Raw genomic sequence first — 23331 nt, forward strand, 5'->3', positions numbered from 1 at the left:
GAGAAAACATGACGTTGTGTTGAAGGAGCCGCTCCCCACGGCAACGGTTGCGATGACCACGGAGGAGAAAATGGTTCAAAGTCCATTTCCTGAGCTGCTTTTGCCCATTTTTCCTTCTTTTTGTGCCGTTTTCTTGGTATCTTTAGGCTCTCCTGAACATTTCTGACTTGTTTCAGCAGCGTAGACGTGCAGAAACACAGATGTTGAAAGAAGAAAATGAAGTTTCTAAACTAAATCAACCTGAAAGAAATGAAAAGCAGAACATGGAAAACTGCTTCCACATGAGACTGAGCTGCTGATCGGACCTGATAAGCAATCAATATCCGTTCAATCGCCTCTTGAAAAGCTGAAACTGCAAGCATCCAGGTGTGTTAGCACAGTGCCCAGGAGGAAAGACATCAGAATGAGAGGGTTTGGGAAGGTTACCAGGGTTCCAGAAAAAAGTTCATAAATCTTCCAAGACTGGACATCTCAGCAAGATCAGAACCTAAGAGAAACCCTGAAACCCACACCCCAGACTGTCCAGGTTCCAGACTGTCCAGGTTCCAGACTGTCCAGGTCCCAGACTGTTCAGGTTCCAGACTGTCCAGGTTCCAGACTGTTCAGGTCCTGGGCTGTCCAGGTCCTGGACTGTCCAGGTCCTGGACTGTCCAGGTCCCAGACTGTCCAGGTTCCAGACTGTCCAGGTCCCAGACTGTTCAGGTCCTGGACTGTCCAGGTTCCAGACTGTCCAGGTCCCAGACTGTTCAGGTCCTGGACTGTCCAGGTTCCAGACTGTCCAGGTTCCAGACTGTCCAGGTCCCAGACTGTCCAGGTCCCAGACTGTTCAGGTCCTGGACTGTCCAGGTTCCAGACTGTCCAGGTTCCAGACTGTCCAGGTCCCAGACTGTCCAGGTCCCGGACTGTCCAGGTTCCAGACTGTCCAGGTCCTGGACTGTCCAGGTCCCAGACTGTCCAGGTTCCAGACTGTCCAGGTCCCAGACTGTTCAGGTCCTGGACTGTCCAGGTTCCAGACTGTCCAGGTCCCAGACTGTTCAGGTCCCGGACTGTCCAGGTTCCAGACTGTCCAGGTCCCAGACTGTCCAGGTCCCAGACTGTTCAGGTCCTGGACTGTCCAGGTTCCAGACTGTCCAGGTTCCAGACTGTCCAGGTCCCAGACTGTCCAGGTCCCGGACTGTCCAGGTTCCAGACTGTCCAGGTCCCAGACTGTTCAGGTCCTGGACTGTCCAGGTTCCAGACTGTCCAGGTCCCAGACTGTTCAGGTCCTGGACTGTCCAGGTTCCAGACTGTCCAGGTTCCAGACTGTTCAGGTCCTGGACTGTCCAGGTTCCAGACTGTCCAGGTCCCAGACTGTTCAGGTCCTGGACTGTCCAGGTTCCAGACTGTCCAGGTCCCAGACTGTTCAGGTCCCAGACTGTCCAGGTTCCAGACTGTCCAGGTCCCAGACTGTTCAGGTCCTGGACTGTCCAGGTTCCAGACTGTCCAGGTTCCAGACTGTTCAGGTCCTGGACTGTCCAGGTTCCAGACTGTTCAGGTCCTGGACTGTCCAGGTTCCAGACTGTCCAGGTCCCAGACTGTTCAGGTCCTGGACTGTCCAGGTTCCAGACTGTCCAGGTTCCAGACTGTCCAGGTCCTGGACTGTCCAGGTTCCAGACTGTCCAGGTTCCAGACTGTTCAGGTCCTGGACTGTCCAGGTTCCAGACTGTCCAGGTTCCAGACTGTTCAGGTTCCAGACTGTCCAGGTCCCGGACTGTCCAGGTTCCAGACTGTCCAGGTTCCAGTCTGTCCAGGTCCTGGACTGTCCAGGTCCCAGACTGTCCAGGTCCCAGACTGTCCAGGTTCCAGACTGTCCAGATTCCAGACTGTTCAGGTCCTGGACTGTCCAGGTCCCAGACTGTTCAGGTCCCAGTCTGTCCAGGTTCCAGACTGTCCAGGTCCCAGACTGTCCAGGTTCCAGACTGTCCAGGTCCCAGACTGTTCAGGTCCCAGTCTGTCCAGGTTCCAGACTGTCCAGGTTCCAGACTGTCCAGGTCCTGGACTGTCCAGGTTCCAGACTGTCCAGGTCCTGGACTGTCCAGGTCCCAGACTGTCCAGGTCCTGGACTGTCCAGGTTCCAGACTGTCCAGGTCCCAGACTGTCCAGGTCCTGGACTGTCCAGGTTCCAGACTGTCCAGGTCCTGGACTGTCCAGGTCCCAGACTGTTCAGGTCCCAGTCTGTCCAGGTTCCAGACTGTCCAGGTTCCAGTCTGTCCAGGTCCTGGACTGTCCAGATCCCGAACTGTCCAGGTTCCAGACTGTCCAGGTCCTGGACTGTCCAGGTTCCAGACTGTCCAGGTTCTAGTCTGTCCGGGTCCCAGACTGTCCAGGTTCCAGACCGTCCAGGTCCTGGACTGTCCAGGTTCCAGACTGTCCAGGTTCCAGACTGTCCAGGTTCTAGACTGTCCAAGTTCCAGACTGTTAAGGTCCCAGTCTGTCCAGGTCCTAGACTGTCCAGGTCCTGGACTGTCCAGGTTCTAGACTGTCCAGGTCCCAGACTGTCCAGGTTCTAGACTGTCCAGGTCCCAGACTGTCCAGGTCCTGGACTGTCCAGGTTCCAGACTGTCCAGGTCCCAGTCTGTCCAGGTTCCAGACTGTCCAGGTCCCAGATTGTCCAGGTCCCAGACATTCCAGGTTCCAGACTGTCCAGGTCCTGGACTGTCCAAGTTCCAGACTGTTAAGGTCCCACTCTGTCCAGGTCCTAGACTGTCCAGGTCCTGGACTGTCCAGGTTCTAGACTGTCCAGGTCCCGGACTGTCCAGGTTCTAGACTGTCCAGGTCCCGGACTGTCCAGGTTCCAGACTGTCCAGGTCCCGGACTGTCCAGGTTCCAGACTGTCCAGGTCCTGGACTGTCCAGGTTCCAGACTGTCCAGGTCCCGGACTGTCCAGGTTCTAGACTGTCCAGGTCCTGGACTGTCCAGGTTCTAGACTGTCCAGGTCCCAGACTGTCCAGGTCCCAGACTGTCCAGGTTCCAGACTGTCCAGGTCCCAGACTGTCCAGGTTCCAGACTGTCCAGGTCCCGGACTGTCCAGGTTCCAGACTGTCCAGGTCCCAGTCTGTCCAGGTTCCAGACTGTCCAGGTCCCAGTCTGTCCAGGTCCCAGACTGTCCAGGTCCTGGACTGTCCAGGTTACAGACTGTCCAGGTCCCAGTCTGTCCAGGTTACAGACTGTCCAGGTTCCAGTCAGTCAATGTCCCAGTCTGTCCAGGTTCCAGACTGTCCAGGTCCCAGTCTGTCCAGGTTACAGACTGTCCAGGTTCCAGTCAGTCAAAGTCCCAGTCTGTCCAGGTTCCAGACTGTCCAGGTCCTGGACTGTCCAGGTCCCAGACTGTTCAGGTCCCAGTCTGTCCAGGTTCCAGACTATCCAGGTTCCAGACTGTCCAGGTCCTGGACTGTCCAGGTTCCAGACTGCCCAGGTCCCGGACTGTCCAGGTTCCAGACTGTCCAGGTACAAGACTGTCCAGGTTCCAGACTGTCCAGGTACTGGACTGTCCAGGTTCTAGACTATCCAGGTCCCAGACTGATTAGGTCCCAGACTGTCCTGGTCCCAGTCAGTCAAAGTCCTAGTATGTCCAGGTCTCAGTATGGTCCAGACCTCCACCTGCAAACCAATGAAGTGACGATGGGAGAACATCAGAGCAGAATTCGTCCAGATGTGATGATGTCATGTGGAGAAACATGGCGTCCAGCTTCTAGAAGCTCCTGGATATTGGAGGCGATGGAGGCGATGGAGGCGATGGAAGTGATGGAGGCGATGGAGGCGATGGAGCTGATGGAGGCGACGGAGGCGATGGAGGCGATGGAGGTGATGGAGGCGACGGAGGCGATGGAGGCGACGGAGGCGACGGAGGCGATGGAGGCGACGGAGGCGACGGAGGCGATGGAGGTGATGGAGGCGACGGAGGCGATGGAGGCGACGGAGGTGACGGAGGCGATGGAGGTGATGGAGGCGATGGAGGCGATGGAGGCGACAGAGGTGACGGAGGCGATGGAGGCGATGGAGGTGATGGAGGTAATGGAGCTGATGAAGGCGATGGAGGTAATGGAGGTGATGGAGCTGATGGAGCTGATGGAGGCGATGGAGCTGATGGAGCTGATGGAGCTAATGGAGGTGACGGAGGCGACGGAGGCGATGGAGGCGATGGAGGTGATGGAGGCGATGGAGGTGATGGAGGTGATGGAGCTGATGGAGCTGATGGAGGCGATGGAGGTGATGGAGGCGATGGAGGTGATGGAGCTGATGGAGGCGATGGAGCTGATGGAGGTGATGGAGGTGATGGAGGCGACGGAGGCGATGGAGGCGACGGAGGTGATGGAGGTAATGGAGGTGATGGAGCTGATGAAGGCAATGGAGCTGATGGAGGTGATGGAGCTGATGGAGGCGATGGAGCTGATGGAGCTGATGGAGGCGATGGAGGTGATGGAGCTGATGGAGGCGATGGAGCTGATGGAGGTGATGGAGGCGATGGAGGCGATGGAGGTGACGGAGGTGACGGAGGCGATGGAGGCGACGGAGGTGACGGAGGCGACGGAGGTGATGGAGGTGACGGAGCTGATGGAGTTGATGGAGGTGACGGAGGCGATGGAGGTGATGGAGGTGACGGAGGCGATGGAGGTGATGGAGGTGACGGAGCTGATGGAGCTGATGGAGGCGATGGAGCTGATGGAGGTGACGGAGGCGATAGAGGTGACGGAGGCGATGGAGGTGATGGAGCTGATGGAGCTGATGGAGCTGATGGAGGCGATGGAGCTGATGGAGGTGACGGAGGCGATGGAGGTGATGGAGGTGACGGAGGCGATGGAGCTGATGGAGGTGACGGAGGCGATGGAGGTGATGGAGGTGACGGAGGCGATGGAGCTGATGGAGGTGACGGAGGCGATGGAGGTGATGGAGGTGACGGAGCTGATGGAGCTGATGGAGGCGATGGAGCTGATGGAGGTGACGGAGGTGACGGAGGCGATGGAGGTGATGGAGGCGATGGAGGCGATGGAGGTGATGGAGGCGACGGAGGCGATGGAGGTGATGGAGGCGACGGAGGCGATGGAGGCGACGGAGGTGACGGAGGCGATGGAGGTGACGGAGGCGATGGAGGCGATGGAGGCGACGGAGGTGACGGAGGCGATGGAGGCGATGGAGGTGATGGAGGTAATGGAGCTGATGAAGGCGATGGAGCTGATGGAGGTGATGGAGCTGATGGAGCTGATGGAGGCGATGGAGCTGATGGAGCTAATGGAGGTGACGGAGGCGACGGAGGCGATGGAGGCGATGGAGGTGATGGAGGCGATGGAGGTGATGGAGGTGATGGAGCTGATGGAGCTGATGGAGGCGATGGAGGTGATGGAGGCGATGGAGGTGATGGAGGTGATGGAGCTGATGGAGCTGATGGAGGTGATGGAGGTGACGGAGGCGACGGAGGCGATGGAGGCGATGGAGGCGATGGAGGTGATGGAGGCGATGGAGGTGATGGAGGTGACGGAGGCGACGGAGGCGACGGAGGCGATGGAGGCGATGGAGGTGATGGAGGCGATGGAGGTGATGGAGGTGATGGAGCTGATGAAGGCGATGGAGCTGATGGAGGCGATGGAGCTGATGGAGCTGATGGAGGCGATGGAGCTGATGGAGCTGATGGAGGTGATGGAGGTGACGGAGGTGACGGAGGCGACGGAGGCGATGGAGGCGATGGAGGTGGAGGTGACGGAGGTGATGGAGCTGATGGAGGCGATGGAGCTGATGGAGGTGATGGAGGTGATGGAGGCGACGGAGGCGATGGAGGCGACGGAGGTGATGGAGGTAATGGAGGTGATGGAGCTGATGAAGGCAATGGAGCTGATGGAGGTGATGGAGCTGATGGAGGCGATGGAGCTGATGGAGCTGATGGAGGCGATGGAGGCGATGGAGCTGATGGAGCTGATGGAGGCGATGGAGCTGATGGAGCTGATGGAGGCGATGGAGGTGATGGAGCTGATGGAGGCGATGGAGCTGATGGAGGTGATGGAGGCGATGGAGGCGATGGAGGTGACGGAGGCGATGGAGGCGACGGAGGTGACGGAGGCGACGGAGGTGATGGAGGTGACGGAGCTGATGGAGGTGACGGAGGCGATGGAGGTGATGGAGGTGATGGAGGTGATGGAGCTGATGGAGCTGATGGAGGCGATGGAGGTGATGGAGGTGACGGAGGCGATGGAGCTGATGGAGGTGACGGAGGCGATGGAGCTGATGGAGGTGACGGAGGCGATGGAGGTGATGGAGGCGATGGAGGCGACGGAGGCGACGGAGGTTCCTGATCCTGTCCAGGCTACAGGAAGCAGGTGAAGTCCTGACGTGGTCACCTGACAGAAGGTGTGGTTCCTGAACACCTGCTCCGTTATCAGCTGCAGGATCTCCAACACGCCACTCTTTACTGCCACAAACCTGGAACTCATCGGTGGGCCGGACTCGCCCACTTCCCAGGCTTCCCACCCGGAGTCCGCCGCAGACCCTCCCTCCTCCACACGGCCCCTCCAGATGTTTAACCCTTTAAACGCCACTTTAACACGTTTAGCTGACACAAACTGGTTCAGCTTTCTGATGAATCAGCAGAAATCCAGACATCCAAACCGGCATCTAAAGGGTTAAAATGAGTGTTTGCTGTTTCTGAGCAGAACACAAGTTTTTTAAATATTTTGTGGAAAAGAAATATTTGTGCCGTTTGGGAAGGAAGGTCTCCAGCAGCGAGGCAACTGACAGACATGAAGAATAAGTCATCATTTTTACTTGTTTAGCCTGAATATAAGATTCAGATTTCATCTTCAGGATGAGACAACGTCTGTTGGAGTGTTTGGCTCGTAAACATAATAAATTGTCGTCTTCTGACATTTATTCTGTTTTTACTCCTAACTCTGCACCCTGTGGCCCTTTGCTCTACTTAGTTGTCTTTAAAGCTTGTAAAACATAAAGTTGCATAAAGAGTGTAAATATGATTATTACCGCGTCATAAAGAACTTCTGCTTCCTTCCCTTTTCCAGCCACAGTTTATCACAAAGCATTTTATTGTTAAGAGGACAGAAGTTAATCATGTGACACACCTTGTCTTCACTCACTGCTGCAGACACCAGCCCCAACGTGACCGGCATGACCCCCACCTCCACGCCTCCACCCTCGCACTGCTGCGTGCTGGACACACGGTGGCGCTGCCTCCCATCAAACCAGCTCATAATGACAACCTGCTGGAAAGATCCAGACTCCCACATAATGAACAGCTGTGACTGAAACTCAGGGACCTTCCAAGAGCTAAAGATAGACCTGAACAGGGTGCTTATGCAGCTGCAACACCCAGAAACACACCAACCTTCCACCAAACGGAGCACGTGCACCCTGAAAAACAATCTGCTGTAGGAGCCAGTCAGTTTGGGTTGGGTGTACACCTCTGGGCCACAGTTCTGCAGGTTTTCCATGTCTCCCTGCTCCAACACACTTGACTCAAATGATTGACTCATTGTGCAGAACTTCATTGGCTGTTGGATCCATGAATGAAAGCCGGGTGTGTTGGAGCAGGGATACATGGAAACCCAGCAGGACCAACTCTGGGATCTCCTGGTTTAGATGAATGTTGCTGCTGGACGAAACGTCTAGAAATGTTTCATAAAAGCCAAAATCCTGACGTGATTTTCAGTTTTCTGGAGATTATAGAATAAAAACCTGAACAGAAAGATGAAAGATGATTTTCTGATCCAGCTCATGTAGAAAAAACTGAAATATTCACATTTAAAGTAGAAAATGATGGTATTGATGCATCAGGATGGAGGGCAGCAGAAAGCCTCCAGTTTATTTACATTTTAAAATAATTAACAAAATAAATCATTAACAAAATTTTTTTTTTTAAAAATAACAATAAAATAAACCATTAATCTTAAAAAACACTTTAAAATAATTAATAAAACTAATTATTAATAATAAAATATTTTAAATAAAATATTTTTTAAATAAATAAATGAAGATATAAAATATTTTTCAAAAATTAAAAGATTAATTAAATTAATTAAATTAAATATAAGTATTAATTAAATACAATTAAATATAATTAAAATGAAGGAACTTTCATAAATATCAATATTTTATTCCTTATTAATTTTAATATATTTTTAAAAACCAAAAGAGGAATAAAATTAATTAAATAATAAGATAAGTAAATGAAAATATTTTATTAAATATCAAATAAAGTTTTTTAAAAGAGAAAAAGCTACTAAAACATTGAATTTATTTTTTTTTTGTAATAAATTGTTTCAGTACATATTTGATCAATGATGTTTGATACAGAAGTTTGATCTGTAAATCATGTTTAATGTTTTCACTTGTTTGATAGCAGCTGCAGAGTTTCTATAACTTCATGTTTTGTATTTTACAGCTTTATTCGCACTTTGTTCAGAGACAAAATGCCATCACCAGAAATCTGAGCTGAACTTTCAGATCCAGCTGTTTGGTGAAATCTGTATGAAGTCAACATGCTGGAGATATCTTCTTTTTTGAGAAAAGGTTGTAAATACTGATGAGATTTTAAACTGCAGGAATGTGATGCTGCAGGTGGGAAATAAACAGAAATGCTGATTTAACTGGAAATTCTTCCTCAGTTAAACTTGAAATGTTACGTTTCACCTCTAACTTTAATACTTTAAAGGTTAAAACTAATTTAACTCTGACTAAACAGCTGAAAGAGACTAAAATCTGGTGCATTAAGGTGGAAATATGTGGAATTAAGGATAAAGTAGTAGGACTCTAAATGGAAATAAAAGCAGGACTCCTCCATATTTTCATCCAGCAGAAGGTAAACAACATATCAGACGATGAAACTGAGACAAAAATGATCTGTTTGCGTTAAATCGGCTTCATTATCAGCACGGGTGCCATAACTGGGTATAAAAGCAGCGTTTCGGCCTCTCAGAAGGAAATAAGAGCAGAGCGTCACCAGTCTGAGACAAACTGGATCTAAAAGCTCAGATAAATGTTCCTCCTCCGACAACAAAGAGGTTCTGACATCATCAGAGGTTTCTGAAGGAATCTCTGTATGCCTCATCCAGATGACGTCTCTTTCAGGGAAGGACTTGCGGATTTCAGCAAGACGATGCAGAACTGCACCCTGGATCCAGCTGCTGGTCTGGTCCAGACCTCCCCCCAACACGAAGCACCTGGACGGTGCACCTGGAGGGTCCGGGAGGAAAATGGAAGCTGGCGCGGCTCTTCAGGAAGCAGGAAATGGATTTACAGCTTTCTGATGGTAAAAAAAACCAAAACAAAACAAAACAAAAACAACTTTTCAAGCTAAATTAAACTTTTTTATTTTTCTGGTAAAAACGTCACGAGGAAAGCACGAAGTGTGACGTCATAAACCAGAGAGTGCCGTCATTTCAGGGCAGCTCTGACAGACATGCGCACAGCTGATGAAGAGACACATCTGCACTGACGTCACCCCCTCCCTCAGAGAGCGGTCCAGGACGCGCCGGGTCTCCGCCGCTCCACGCACCTCCTGCTGCTGGCGCGTGCACGTTTCCCTCCAAACTTCCCCACTGAACTCTGAGCCTCCAGCACGAGCGCAGAGTCCGGACTGGAGGCAGATGGGCTGAAAGTAGACCCTCCGCTGAGGAAGTCCCGCAGTTCTCACGCAGTCTGGGCTGAGAGACGGTCTGGGGGGGGGGGGGGGGGGGGGGCGCACGCGCCGCAGACCCGCAGGATGGCTCAGTCCAGAAGGACATGAGGAGCTGCACGACCCTTTCGTCCTGAGCTCTGTGTGCACGAGCTGCCAGTGAAGATGAGCGCGGTGAATATCACCTAACACGCACGCACGCGGAGACCAGGTCGGTTTCTCTGCGGGTTTTACCGCTGCAGACTCGTGCGCCCGGCAGGTAGGCAGAGTCCTTCACGAGCCAGGCTCGACTTTCTGTCCTGCCACTTCAGACTGCGTGTGTGTTTGTGTGTGTGTGTGTTGGCGTGGAAAAGACGCGCTTTTAGCGGAGTTACCGAACTTTTTACACCTCCAGGGTGAAAAGTTCGTACAGCTGCAGCTCTGCGCGAGCTGCGCCGCCCCAAGCTGCGGTTTGTTGGATTCTCAGAGGCTCCAGGATCCTCCTGGAAAATCCTGGAGGATCCTGGAGGCTTGTGTTTCTGGTTGTGCACGCAGCCGACTGTCTGGACCGCTGCAGCTCCTCAGCTGAGGACTAAACCAAGTCCTCCACCTGACGCTTGTGTTTGTCCAGCTCTGAGTGATGATGATGATGATGAGGGTGAAGACAATGATGATGATGATGAGGATGATGATGAGCATGACGATGATGATGATGATGACGATGAGGATGGTGATGATGAAGATGAGGATGATGATGATGATGATGATAACGATGATGAAGATGAGGATGATGTTGATGAGGATGGTGATGATGAAGATGATGATGACGATGATGATAATGATGATGAGGAGGATGATGATGATGATGATGAGGATGATGATGATGAAGATAAGGACGATAATGATGATGAGGATAATGATGATGAGGATGATGATGATGAGGATGATGATGATGAAGATGAGGATGATAATGATGATGAGGATGATGATGATGAGGATGATGATGATGAAGATGAGGATGATGATGATGATGAGGATGATGATGATGAAGATAAGGACGATAATGATGATGAGGATAATGATGATGAGGATGATGATGATGAGGATGATGATGATGAAGATGAGGATGATAATGATGATGAGGATAATGATGATGAGGATGATGATGATGAGGATGATGATGATGATGATGAAGGCTGGTTTGCACGCCTTGCTTCAGTCCCAGCAGCTCCAGCAGGAGGCAGCAGACTGTAAACCAGCTGAAGATGAGACAAAGTCTCTCCTCAGCTTTATGATGGTTTTGTTGGTTTCCAGTACAGAGGTGTGGAATGCAGGAGAACGCGCTCCGGTCCACAAACAGAATGCAGAACCTGTCAGTCATGTGACGGAAGCTTCGTGTCCTTTTCTCATCAGGAATGCAGATGTAGGCTTCCCGGGCTGGAGGACACCTGAGACGGACGTGTCTGATGGACCACAGAGCTTCCTGCCGGCTGCTGACATGAATCCAGAGGCCAAAGACGCGTGGACGCTCTGAGACCTGGATGCACCTGGAGAGCTTTCTGTGACGGAGACGAAGCATGGACCTGTTGTGGTGTGGCCTCGGAGCCACTTTGGGCTTTTAACCTGCTTCTGGCCTCGGTTCCGTCCCACGTCACAGATTCCCTGGAATGATGGAAATACTGTGGAAGACGCTGACCTGGACTCTGAGCCTGGTGGTGATGGCCGACTCTGACGTCCAGCGCACCAACAGACTTTCACACAACTCTCAAGGTAGGGCGGGGACAGGTGGGCGGAGACAGGTGGTACGATGGGGACAGGTGGACGGGGAAAGGTGGGTGGAGATAGGTGGTACGATGGGGACAGTTGTGCAGGGACAGGTAGGTTGGGACAAGTGGGCGGGGACAGATTATATGACAGGGACCGGTCGGCGGAGACATGTGGTATGATGGGGACAGGTGGGTGAGGACAGGTGATATGACAGAGACAGGTGGTATTGTGGGCACTGGTAGGTGGGGACAGGTGGGCGGGAGCAGGTAGGTTGGGACAGGTGGGCGGGGACAGCTGATGTGACTAGGACAGGTGGGCGAGGACAGCTGATATGACAGGGACAGGTGATATTATGGATAGTTGGGGACAGGTAGGTTGTGACAGGTGGGCGGGAACAGATTATATGACAGGGACAGGTGGGCGGAGACATGTGGTACGATGGGGACAGTTGTGCAGGGACAGGTAGGTTGGGACAGGTGGGCGGGGACATGTGGTATGATGGGGACAGGTGGGCGAGGACATGTGGTATGATGGGGACAGGTGGGCGAGGACATGTAGTATGATGGGGACAGGTGGGCGAGGACATGTGGTATGATGGGGACAGGTGGGCGAGGACATGTGGTATGATGGGGACAGGTGGGCGAGGACATGTGGTATGATGGGGACAGGTGGGCGAGGACATGTAGTATGATGGGGACAGGTGGGCGAGGACATGTAGTATGATGGGGACAGGTGGGCGAGGACATGTGGTATGATGGGGACAGGTGGGCGAGGACATGTAGTATGATGGGGACAGGTGGGCGAGGACATGTGGTATGATGGGGACAGGTGGGCGAGGACATGTAGTATGATGGGGACAGGTGGGCGAGGACATGTAGTATGATATGACAGGGACAGGTGGTATTATGGGCACAGGTAGTTGGGGACAGGTAGGTTGAGACAGGTGGGTGGGGACAGCTGATGTGACTGAGACAGGTGGGTGGGGACAGCTGATGTGACTAGGACAGGTGGGCGAGGACAGCTGATATGACAGGGACAGGTGATATTATGGGCACAGATAGTTGGGGACAGGTAGGTTGTGACAGGTGGGCGGGAACAGATTATATGACAGGGACAGGTGGGCGGAGACATGTGGTATGATGGGGACAGGTGGACGGGGAAAGGTAGGTGGAGATAGGTGGTACGATGGGGACAGTTGTGCAGGGACAGGTAGGTTGGGACAGGTGGGCGGGGACATGTGGTATGATGGGGACAGGTGGGCGAGGACATGTGGTATGATGGGGACAGGTGGGCGAGGACATGTAGTATGATGGGGACAGGTGGGCGAGGACATGTAGTATGATGGGGACAGGTGGGCGAGGACATGTGGTATGATGGGGACAGGTGGGCGAGGACATGTAGTATGATGGGGACAGGTGGGCGAGGACATGTAGTATGATGGGGACAGGTGGGCGAGGACATGTGGTATGATGGGGACAGGTGGACGAGGACATGTAGTATGATGGGGACAGGTGGGCGAGGACATGTAGTATGATGGGGACAGGTGGGCGAGGACATGTGGTATGATGGGGACAGGTGGGCGAGGACATGTGGTATGATGGGGACAGGTGGGCGAGGACATGTAGTATGATGGGGACAGGTGGGCGAGGACATGTAGTATGATGGGGACAGGTGGGCGAGGACATGTGGTATGATGGGGACAGGTGGGCGAGGACATGTAGTATGATGGGGACAGGTGGGCGAGGACATGTGGTATGATGGGGACAGGTGGGCGAGGACATGTAGTATGATGGGGACAGGTGGGCGAGGACATGTGGTATGATGGGGACAGGTGGGCGAGGACATGTGGTATGATGGGGACAGGTGGGCGAGGACATGTAGTATGATGGGGACAGGTGGGCGAGGACATGTAGTATGATGGGGACAGGTGGGCGAGGACATGTGGTATGATGGGGACAGGTGGGCGAGGACATGTAGTATGATGGGGACAGGTGGGCGAGGACATGTAGTATGATGGGGACAGGTGGGCGAGGACATGTGGTATGATGGGGACAGGTGGGCGAGGACATGTAGTATGATGGGGACAGGTGGGCGAGGACATGTAGTATGATGGGGACAGGTGGGCGAGGACATGTAGTATGATGGGGACAGGTGGGCGAGGACATGTGGTATGATGGGGACAGGTGGGCGAGGACATGTAGTATGATGGGGACAGGTGGGCGAGGACATGTGGTATGATGGGGACAGGTGGGCGAGGACATGTAGTATGATGGGGACAGGTGGGCGAGGACATGTAGTATGATATGACAGGGACAGGTGGTATTATGGGCACAGGTAGTTGGGGACAGGTAGGTTGAGACAGGTGGGTGGGGACAGCTGATGTGACTGAGACAGGTGGGTGGGAACAGCTGATGTGACTGAGACAGGTGGGTGGGGACAGCTGATGTGACTGAGACAGGTGGGTGGGAACAGCTGATGTGACTGAGACAGGTGGGCGGGGACAAGTGATGTGACTGGGACAGGTGGGCGGAGACAAGTGATGTGACTAAGAAAAGTGGGCGGGGACAAGTGATGTGACTGGGACAGGTGGGCGGGGACAAGTGATGTGACTGGGACAGGTGGGCGGGGAAAAGTGATGTGACTGGGACAGGTGGGCGGGGACAGCTGATGTGACTGAGACAGGTGGGCGGGGACAAGTGATGTGACTGGGACAGGTGGGCGGGGACAAGTGATGTTACTGGGACAGGTGGGCGGGGACAGCTGATGTGACTGAGACAGGTCGGTGGGGACAGGTGGTGTGACTGGGACAGGTGAGCAGACATGTCTTTTTAATGCTCTTGTTTCTGTCCTCCTGAAAAGAGGAGTTCCTGTCCTACCTGCAGCACTACCAGCTGACGGTGCCGGTGCGGGTGGATGAGGGCGGGGACTTCCTGAGCTACGTCGTCAATCACCAACGGCCCGGCCGACGGAGAAGGGGGGCGGAGCCACAGCCTGGGCTGGACCATCCAGAGTCCCGGCTGTTCTACAGACTGTCCGCCTACGGAAAGCACTTTCACTTAAACCTGACGCCCAACCCCCACCTGGTGTCCAGACACTTCATGGTGGAGTACTGGGGCCAAGAGGGGCCCGAGTGGCGCCACAACCTGGTAGATAACTGTCACTATGTGGGATTCCTGCAGAACCAGCGCAGCAGCAGCAGAGTTGCGCTCAGCAATTGCCGAGGCCTGGTGAGTGGACCCCCGTCAGACGGCTCATGTGCCGCCGGGCTGGCTGGCTTTGCAGTGCTCGTCTCGGCCCGGTTCCACCTGGCACGCTTCTCTGCAGGCAGCTCTGAAGTCACGTTCACGTAAAACATCTAATCATCCTGCTGATCTGCGAGTGCCGCACCTTGGCAGCTAAATCATCAGTTAAATCATCGGCCGGGGAGCTGGAGCTCCACGTGAACCTCTCTGCTCCGAAGCTAAACGGAGCTCCAACAGAGCCTAATTATCCGTCCCGAGGCTTTAATCCACAGAGCGTCCAGCGTCTCCGCGCTAATCAAGGAACTGGAAGAAGTTTTAATAGCTGCTTCTAAAGAAGGAAGAAAGGGTCCTGCTTTGTATTGGCGAACGGCGTCTTGATGAGGCCAAATGTTTTGGCAAGACGTGCGCTGAGCATCATAAACTCAATCAGAGTTTGCTCATTTTTTTCTCCCAGCACCAAAAATGGAGAAAACAGCTTTAATGTGATCAGCTGTCTGGACGCTGCAGAGCTTCTCGTCACTCTAAAAGCCTGAAAGAGTCGGCGCGAGCCAGTGTTTTTATTGTGGGATTTTACACCAGTTGAAGCTCCAGACGGGCGACTGGAGGGCAGATCGTTTTAATGTTTAATGACTGGAGATGGCTAGCTAGCGCTTCCACTGGGTAGACGATAGCGAGACCTCTGAACTGAACCTGAACCCCTCTGTTCCCTCTATCCAAACTTCCATCCGTCTCATCAGGGGTCGGGTCGTGGGAAAATGTACTCCATGAATACACTGTCGTGTTTTAAAACGTCAGTTTGGAGTTGTCACACCTACCTCCTTAGCTCTCCCTCATGGTCCGGATTAGCTGCTGGTTTGTGTAAACATAACTAGTCAGAGTCTCTAATTGCTGGTTTTAGTACCTACAGCCTGTTCTGCAGGCCCCAACCGGACCGGTCTGCCTTCAGACTCCGACCGGATCGGTCTGCAGGGAGCTAAAGTGGAGAGGATTCATGCTAGCATGTCCCCACCCGGAGATGATTCTCTCAGAAACGAATCTCTCGGAAATAAGTCTCTCGGAGACCAGTATGGGTTTGAGTCTTTTTTAACACTTTCTGGAGAAAATCCACGGCTACGGTTCTCTCGGAAACCAGTCTCTCGGAGATGATTATCTCGGAAACAAGTCTCTCGGAGATGATTATCTCGGAAACAAGTCTCTCGGAGATGATTATCTCGGAAACAAGTCTCTCGGAGATGATTATCTCGGAAACAAGTCTCTCGGAGATGATTATCTCGGAAACAAGTCTCTCGGAGATGATTATCTCGGAAACAAGTCTCTCGGAGATGATTATCTCGGAAACAAGTCTCTCGGAGACAAGTCTTTCTGAGACAAGTCTCTAGTTTTGACCCAAACGCTGCAGGGAGAAGGATCTTTAGTGGTTTCATTCCAGCTGAAGCCAAACAGGCCATGACGATAAGCTCTCAGCTGTGTCTCAGAGGGTTGCTGGTTCGATCCCAGCCTCTCCAGGGCGCAGATAATAATCTTTTCTGTGGGTTTTATGTAATTTTCTGTCTGACGCATGTTTATGGATGCTGAATTAAAGAAAAGACAAGCCTGAATGTTTGCAGATTCTAACTCGATCGTTTTGCCATTTTTCTCCACGGCAGCATGGCGTCATAACAACGGAGGGGGAACAGTATTTAATAGAGCCTTTAAAGAACACATCCACCACCTCGTCCAGTGCATGGAACCTGGAAGAAGCACAGCAACATGTTATTTATAAAATGTCTGCCATCCCCTCACCACAGGAGCACAGCCAGGAGTTCAGCTGTGGCATTTCAGGTTGGTGAACCTCCATCTGGGTGGACTGTGTGGGTGGAACTGACGTAAAGGAATAGCTATACATAGCAGGTTGAGGGAAGCACTGGTTTGGTTCTAGGCCCAGGTTCTGGAAGACATGAGCGGGTCGCTTGTGTGCTGGAGTTCCTGCTGGTCTGGACACCTATCAGCCTGTAAGAGAGACTCATAGTCCAGCTGCCATGAAAGGCCATTCAGAGCTGAAAGGACGCTAAACGTGCACTAAAGCTACTTTTGGCAGCAGTAATCTTGCTCAGATCTGAGTGAATCTAGGCCTGTTTGCTGACATTTGACGAACTGGAAAAGCACCAGGTGGATATTTAGGTATTTGGGCCAAGGTCTTAGAGGAAGCAGCGAAGGCAGGAAGCTAGCACGCCCCAACATGTACCACCTTCCAGGTTTTTCCCAGAGCATCTGGGCCATAAAACAAGGGCTGTAGCTGCGAGCTTGAGCGGGGCACATCCCAGTCGGACGGCTCTAACCTGCTGCTGTCCTCCTGTCTCTCACAGACCTCATCACAAACAAGGCGCGTTGCCAGTTCAGCATGACGTCCCCTCCAAACGCCAGCGTCCACCGACAGAGGCGCTCCGTCAGCGCAGAGCGCTTCGTGGAGACGCTGGTGGTGGCCGATAAAATGATGGTCGGCTACCACGGCCGCAGAGACATCGAGCACTACATCCTGTCCGTGATGAATATTGTAAGTTTGGTAGTGTTGCTGTTGCGTAATTGTGGCACAGGCGTCTGACTTTGTGTTTTTTCTTCTTTTCTGGAGGTCAGGTTGCCAAACTTTACCGTGATGCCAGTCTAGGAAATGTTGTGAACATTATTGTGACCCGGCTGATTGTTCTGACAGAGGACCAGGTAAGAAGAGTGTTTCCGAAGCTCCGAGGCACGTTGCTGTTTTAGTATCTGTGCCTTCACCTGCAACGAGTGTATAACTGATGGTCATGGCGGGAGGAAGCTGCAGGGTTTTATGTGGCTGAAGAAAGACAGACTATTCACCATATGGTCACCACTTCAGATGAAAGATGTGCTCTTCCCTCGGAGAGCCTCCATCCAGGATCTTTACATGCACTCTACGTGTGTGTGTGTGTGTGTGTGTGTGTGTGTGTGTGTGTGTGTGTGTGTGTGTGTGTGTGATGGCAGAAACAGTTTCTTTCCACCATCTGTTGTTTCTAAAAAAATTCAAGAGCCCAAAAATGACCTTTTTATCTAAAGTTGATTCAAACTTTGATGCAGAGAGGAGGACATTTCCTGGACGAAGGCAGCAGAAAACACTTTTGGTTACTTTGGCTAATTCTGCTTCTGCAATAACGCCTCACATTTAACACGTTTATACTCATGCAGCATCTTCAGATTCTCAGTCCCCTGCTGCAGACTGTAATATCAGCAGGAGTACACAGTGTGCTGTGTGTTACACAGTGACATATGGTTGAATAACACAATACTTTTTAAACAACATTATCATGTGATTGTATGCTTATATTATTGAACTGGGAAGCATCTAAAGTTTAGTTACAGGATACAAATGTGATGATAAACTTTGTGCAATATGGTGAAGTATTAGTGTCGTACGACATGACAGTATAGTACTCTCGATATTACACAAGATGAGACACAAGATAGTAGATCACATGGTAATGTACAGAAATACGCACAGTGATTCAGAATAATGCACAAGGATGTGAGTAAATACTGTAACAGGATGCAATACTTTAAAACAGCATCTGATGTGATTTGGTGCGACACGGGATAATATGACACTAAACAATACTATACGATACTAAATAATACAATACGATATAATATGATTCGATACTGTACAACATGATACCATACAATATCGTCTGATACAGTATGACAGAATACTACGTGATACAATATAGTACAGGTATAAATACTTAAACAGTGTGTGATACAATACAATAATACTTGGTGTGGTACATTGAAATGCCTGATGTGATACAACCTGCTCATAGTCTTATGATACGATACGGTGCGATACGATACGGTCCGATACGATACGGTGCGATACGATACGGTCCGATACGATACGGTGCGATACGATGCAAAGCGATACAATGCAATGCGATACGATGCAAAGCGATACAATGCAATGCGATATGATGCAAAGCGATACGATACGCTGCGATGCGATACGATGCAAAGCGATACGATACGCTGCGATGCGATACGATGCAAAGCGATACGATACGCTGCGATGCGATACGATGCAAAGCGATACGATACGCTGCGATGCGATACGATGCAAAGCGATACAATGCAATGCGATACAATGCAAAGCGATACGATACGCTGCGATGCGATACGATGCAAAGCGATACAATGCAATGCGATACAATGCAATGCGATACGATGCAAAGCGATACGATACGCTGCGATGCGATACGATGCAAAGCGATACGATACGCTGCGATACGATGCAAAGCGATACAATGCAATGCGATACGATGCAAAGCGATACGATACGCTGCGATGCGATACGATGCAAAGCGATACGATACGCTGCGATGCGATACGATGCAAAGCGATACAATGCAATGCGATACGATGCAAAGCGATACGATACGCTGCGATGCGATACGATGCAAAGCGATACAATGCAATGCGATACAATGCAAAGCGATACGATACGCTGCGATGCGATACGATGCAAAGCGATGCAATGCGATACGATACGCTGCGATGCGATACGATGCAATGCGATACAATGCAATGCGATATGATGCAAAGCGATACAATGCAATGCGATATGATGCAAAGCGATACGATGCAATGCGATACGATGCAAAGCGATACAATGCAATGCGATACGATGCAAAGCGATACGATGCAATGCGATACGATGTAATGCGATACGATGTAATGCGATACGATGCAATGCGATACGATGCAAAGCGATACGATGCAAAGCGATACGATGCAATGCGATACGATGTAATGCGATACAATTCAAAGCGATACGATGCAATGCGATACGATGTAATGCGATACGATGCAAAGCGATACGATGCAAAGCGATACGATGCAAAGCGATACGATGCAATGCGATACGATGCAATGCGATACGATGTAATGCGATACGATGCAAAGCGATACGATGCAAAGCGATACGATGCAATGCGATACGATGTAATGTGATACGATGCAAAGCGATACGATGTAATGCGATACGATGCAATGCGATACGATGCAATGCGATACGATGTAATGCGATACGATGCAAAGCGATACGATGTAATGTGATACGATGCAAAGCGATACGATGCAATGCGATACGATGCAATGCGATACGATGCAATGCGATACGATGTAATGTGATACGATGCAAAGCGATACGATGCAATGTGATACGATGCAATGCGATGCGATACGCTGCGATACGCTGCGATGCGATACGATGCGATACGATACGCTGCGATACGCTGCGATGTGATACGATGCGATGCGATACGATGCAAAGCGATACGATGCAATGTGATACGATGCAATGCGATGCGATACGCTGCGATGCGATACGATGCGATGCGATACGATGCAATGCGATACGATGTAATGTGATACGATGCAAAGCGATACGCTGCGATGCGATACGATGCGATGCGATACGATGCAATGCGATACGATGCAATGCGATACGATGTAATGTGATACGATGCAAAGCGATACGATGCAATGTGATACGATGCAATGCGATGCGATACGCTGCGATACGATGCGATGCGATACGATGCAAAGCGATACGATGCAAAGCGATACGATGCAATACGCTATAATACATTGAAATGCTGGGTTTGATACAACCTGCTCATAGTGTTATGATACAATATGATGCAATACAATACAATGTGATATGATATGATATATGATACGCTGCGATACGACTTTACGAATAAATGCATACCAGGAAGATGACATATTTCAGGTCATGTCGGTGCAGCATCAGATGAACCACTACTTCCAGTCTGCACAGCTCTGTACGACTGTTTTAGCGGCGGGTTCAGTGTTGCTACGCTTTACCTCGCCATATTGGATTCTTCGTCTTTTGCAGCCAAACCTGGAAATTAATCATCATGCTGACAAGTCTCTGGACAGCTTCTGCAAGTGGCAGAAAAGCATTGTGTCTCATCACAGCGGAGGGAACAGTATCCCGGAGAACGGTGTGGCTCACCATGACAACGCTGTCCTCATCACCCGGTAAGAGCTAGCGCTTGGCTTGGCGCCACATTTAGCTCACGTGCCAGAAGAAACATTCATTTACAGAAATGGTTTCCAGGTTTTCTGAGTCTGTGAAACCTTGAAACGTGCAGCTTTGTTTGCCTGTAGCTGAGGGAAAACACTGCAGCGTTGTGGATGTGCTGAACCCGTCACCCTGCAATTTACGTCTCGGCTGTTAGCATTAAACAGCAGAACTCTGCCGTTACCTGGACGCATGTTTTCTGGCAACTAAATCCTGTTTTCTCCAAACGTCCTGGACAGAGCGGTGACGGATGTGGGCTGAAGCCAGGACTGATGAAGCAGCCTCTGGCTTGTTGGAAAGTTTTGTTTTTAGCAACCTGCAAAAAGCCACACAGCGTTTCCTGCAGAATCCCACATTCAGACACGTCAGCCTCACCAAGCCGTTCCTGCTCCGCGCACGAGCTTCAGACGGACAAATAAAACGCTGCAGCTGAGACTTTACGGCTTTTGGTTTTCATGGCAACATATTTTATCTGATTTAATGAAACATTACAGCCACCCATGATTAAAACATAACTTTCCCATTAAAGAGACTAAAGTACGGTGGCCCAGAGGGGAAAAGTTCCTGAAAGTATCTGAGAAAACAGCAACAACCACAATCACAAAAACATCAGGAGGAAAACAGAATCTCATCATCATCTTTTCTTCCCAGCAGAAAATAAACGACTTATCAGATGATGAAAGAGACATTTTATCTTTTATGAGCTGATTGTGAATTTGGTGTCGCAGCACATCTGTAAACATCTGGAAAAGGAGCAAGAAAAGCCTGGAAACAATCAATCAGGTTGATCAGTAACATGACTGAATATAAACTGAGCATTTCAGATGGAACGGCGGACAGATTCACCAGTTTGAGACTAACTGGATCTAAAAAAGAAAAAAAGACCATCTACTGTATACAATAGATTTAGAAGGAATCTCTGTATGCTTGGACAAGGCTGGATGCTGGTGATGTTCTGCATTATAACATGGTTCTCCACTGGAAACCAGTGCATGGACTCAGGAAACTTCCAGAAACCAGTGTGAACCCAGTTCATGCAGGTTAAAGCTCCATCATATGTGAAGAGGATCCAGAAACACGCCGTCTTCTCTGGACCAAAGCTCATTTAAAATGTTCTGAGTGGAAACCTGGATGAAGATGTGGAATAGTTTGTGGACAGCATGGACGGCGTGTCCTGCAGACTAAAGAGGAGAGGGAGCATCCAGCTTGTTATCAGCCTGCATCTCTGATGGGATGGGGTTGCATTAGTGCCGATGGCGTGGGCAGCTTCCACATCTGGGAAGCTCCATCAATGCTGAAACATCTGCTCCCATCCAGACAACGTCTCTTTCAGGGAAGACCTTCCACCATGCTGGACCACATCCTGATGGTGGAACAGGAGAACTGGTCCAGCAGGACCACATCCTGATGGTGGAACAGGAGAACTGGTCCAGCAGGACCACATCCTGATGGTGGAACAGGAGAACTGGTCCAGCAGGACCACATCCTGATGGTGGAACAGGAGAACTGGTCCAGCAGGACCACGCTGAACCACATCCTGATGGTGGAACAGGAGAACTGGTCCAGCAGGACCACACTGAACCACATCCTGATGGTGGAACAGGAGAACTGGTCCAGCAGGACCACGCTGGACCACATCCTGATGGTGGAACAGGAGAACTGGTCCAGCAGAACCACATCCTGATGGTGGAACAGGAGAACTGGTCCAGCAGAACCACATCCTGATGGTGGAACAGGAGAACTGGTCCAGCAGAACCACGCTGGACCACATCCTGATGGTGGAACAGGAGAACCGGTCCAGCAGGACCACGCTGAACCACATCCTGATGGTGGAACAGGAGAACTGGTCCATCAGGACCACGCTGGACCACATCCTGATGGTGGAACAGGAGAACTGGTCCAGCAGGACCACGCTGGACCACATCCTGATGGTGGAACAGGAGAACTGGTCCATCAGGACCACGCTGGACCACATCCTGATGGTGGAACAGGAGAACTGGTCCATCAGGACCACGCTGGACCACATCCTGATGGTGGAACAGGAGAACTGGTCCATCAGGACCACGCTGGACCACATCCTGATGGTGGAACAGGAGAACTGGTCCAGCAGAACCACATCCTGATGGTGGAACAGGAGAACTGGTCCAGCAGAACCACGCTGGACCACATCCTGATGGTGGAACAGGAGAACCGGTCCAGCAGGACCACGCTGAACCACATCCTGATGGTGGAACAGGAGAACTGGTCCATCAGGACCACGCTGGACCACATCCTGATGGTGGAACAGGAGAACTGGTCCAGCAGAACCACATCCTGATGGTGGAACAGGAGAACTGGTCCATCAGGACTACGCTGGACCACATCCTGATGGTGGAACAGGAGAACTGGTCCATCAGGACCACGCTGGACCACATCCTGATGGTGGAACAGGAGAACTGGTCCAGCAGGACCACGCTGGACCACATCCTGATGGTGGAACAGGAGAACTGGTCCAGCAGGACCACGCTGGACCACATCCTGATGGTGGAACAGGAGAACTGGTCCAGCAGGACCATGCTGAAACATCCTGATGGTGGAACAGGAGAACTGGT

General features: G+C 51.2%; 1 protein-coding gene across 1 annotated transcript in view; it reads left to right on the forward strand.

Moving 5' to 3' along the window:
* Window positions 1-11301: 11301 nt before the first annotated feature.
* The window catches only part of adamts6 (ADAM metallopeptidase with thrombospondin type 1 motif, 6), a gene marked incomplete at both ends in the record, with an annotated part of 119354 nt that continues 107324 nt past the window's right edge, over window positions 11302-23331 (forward strand). Inside the window, 6 exons of the mRNA XM_079256149.1 lie at window positions 11302-11404; window positions 14261-14628; window positions 16290-16464; window positions 16989-17176; window positions 17257-17340; window positions 20552-20697. Coding sequence (XP_079112275.1) covers window positions 11302-11404; window positions 14261-14628; window positions 16290-16464; window positions 16989-17176; window positions 17257-17340; window positions 20552-20697 — 1064 coding nt within the window. The remainder of the gene's footprint in view (window positions 11405-14260; window positions 14629-16289; window positions 16465-16988; window positions 17177-17256; window positions 17341-20551; window positions 20698-23331) is intronic.

This window comes from Telmatherina bonti (assembly GCF_933228915.1).
Source record: "Telmatherina bonti genome assembly, chromosome: 17".
Taxonomy (NCBI): Eukaryota; Metazoa; Chordata; class Actinopteri; order Atheriniformes; family Telmatherinidae; genus Telmatherina; species Telmatherina bonti.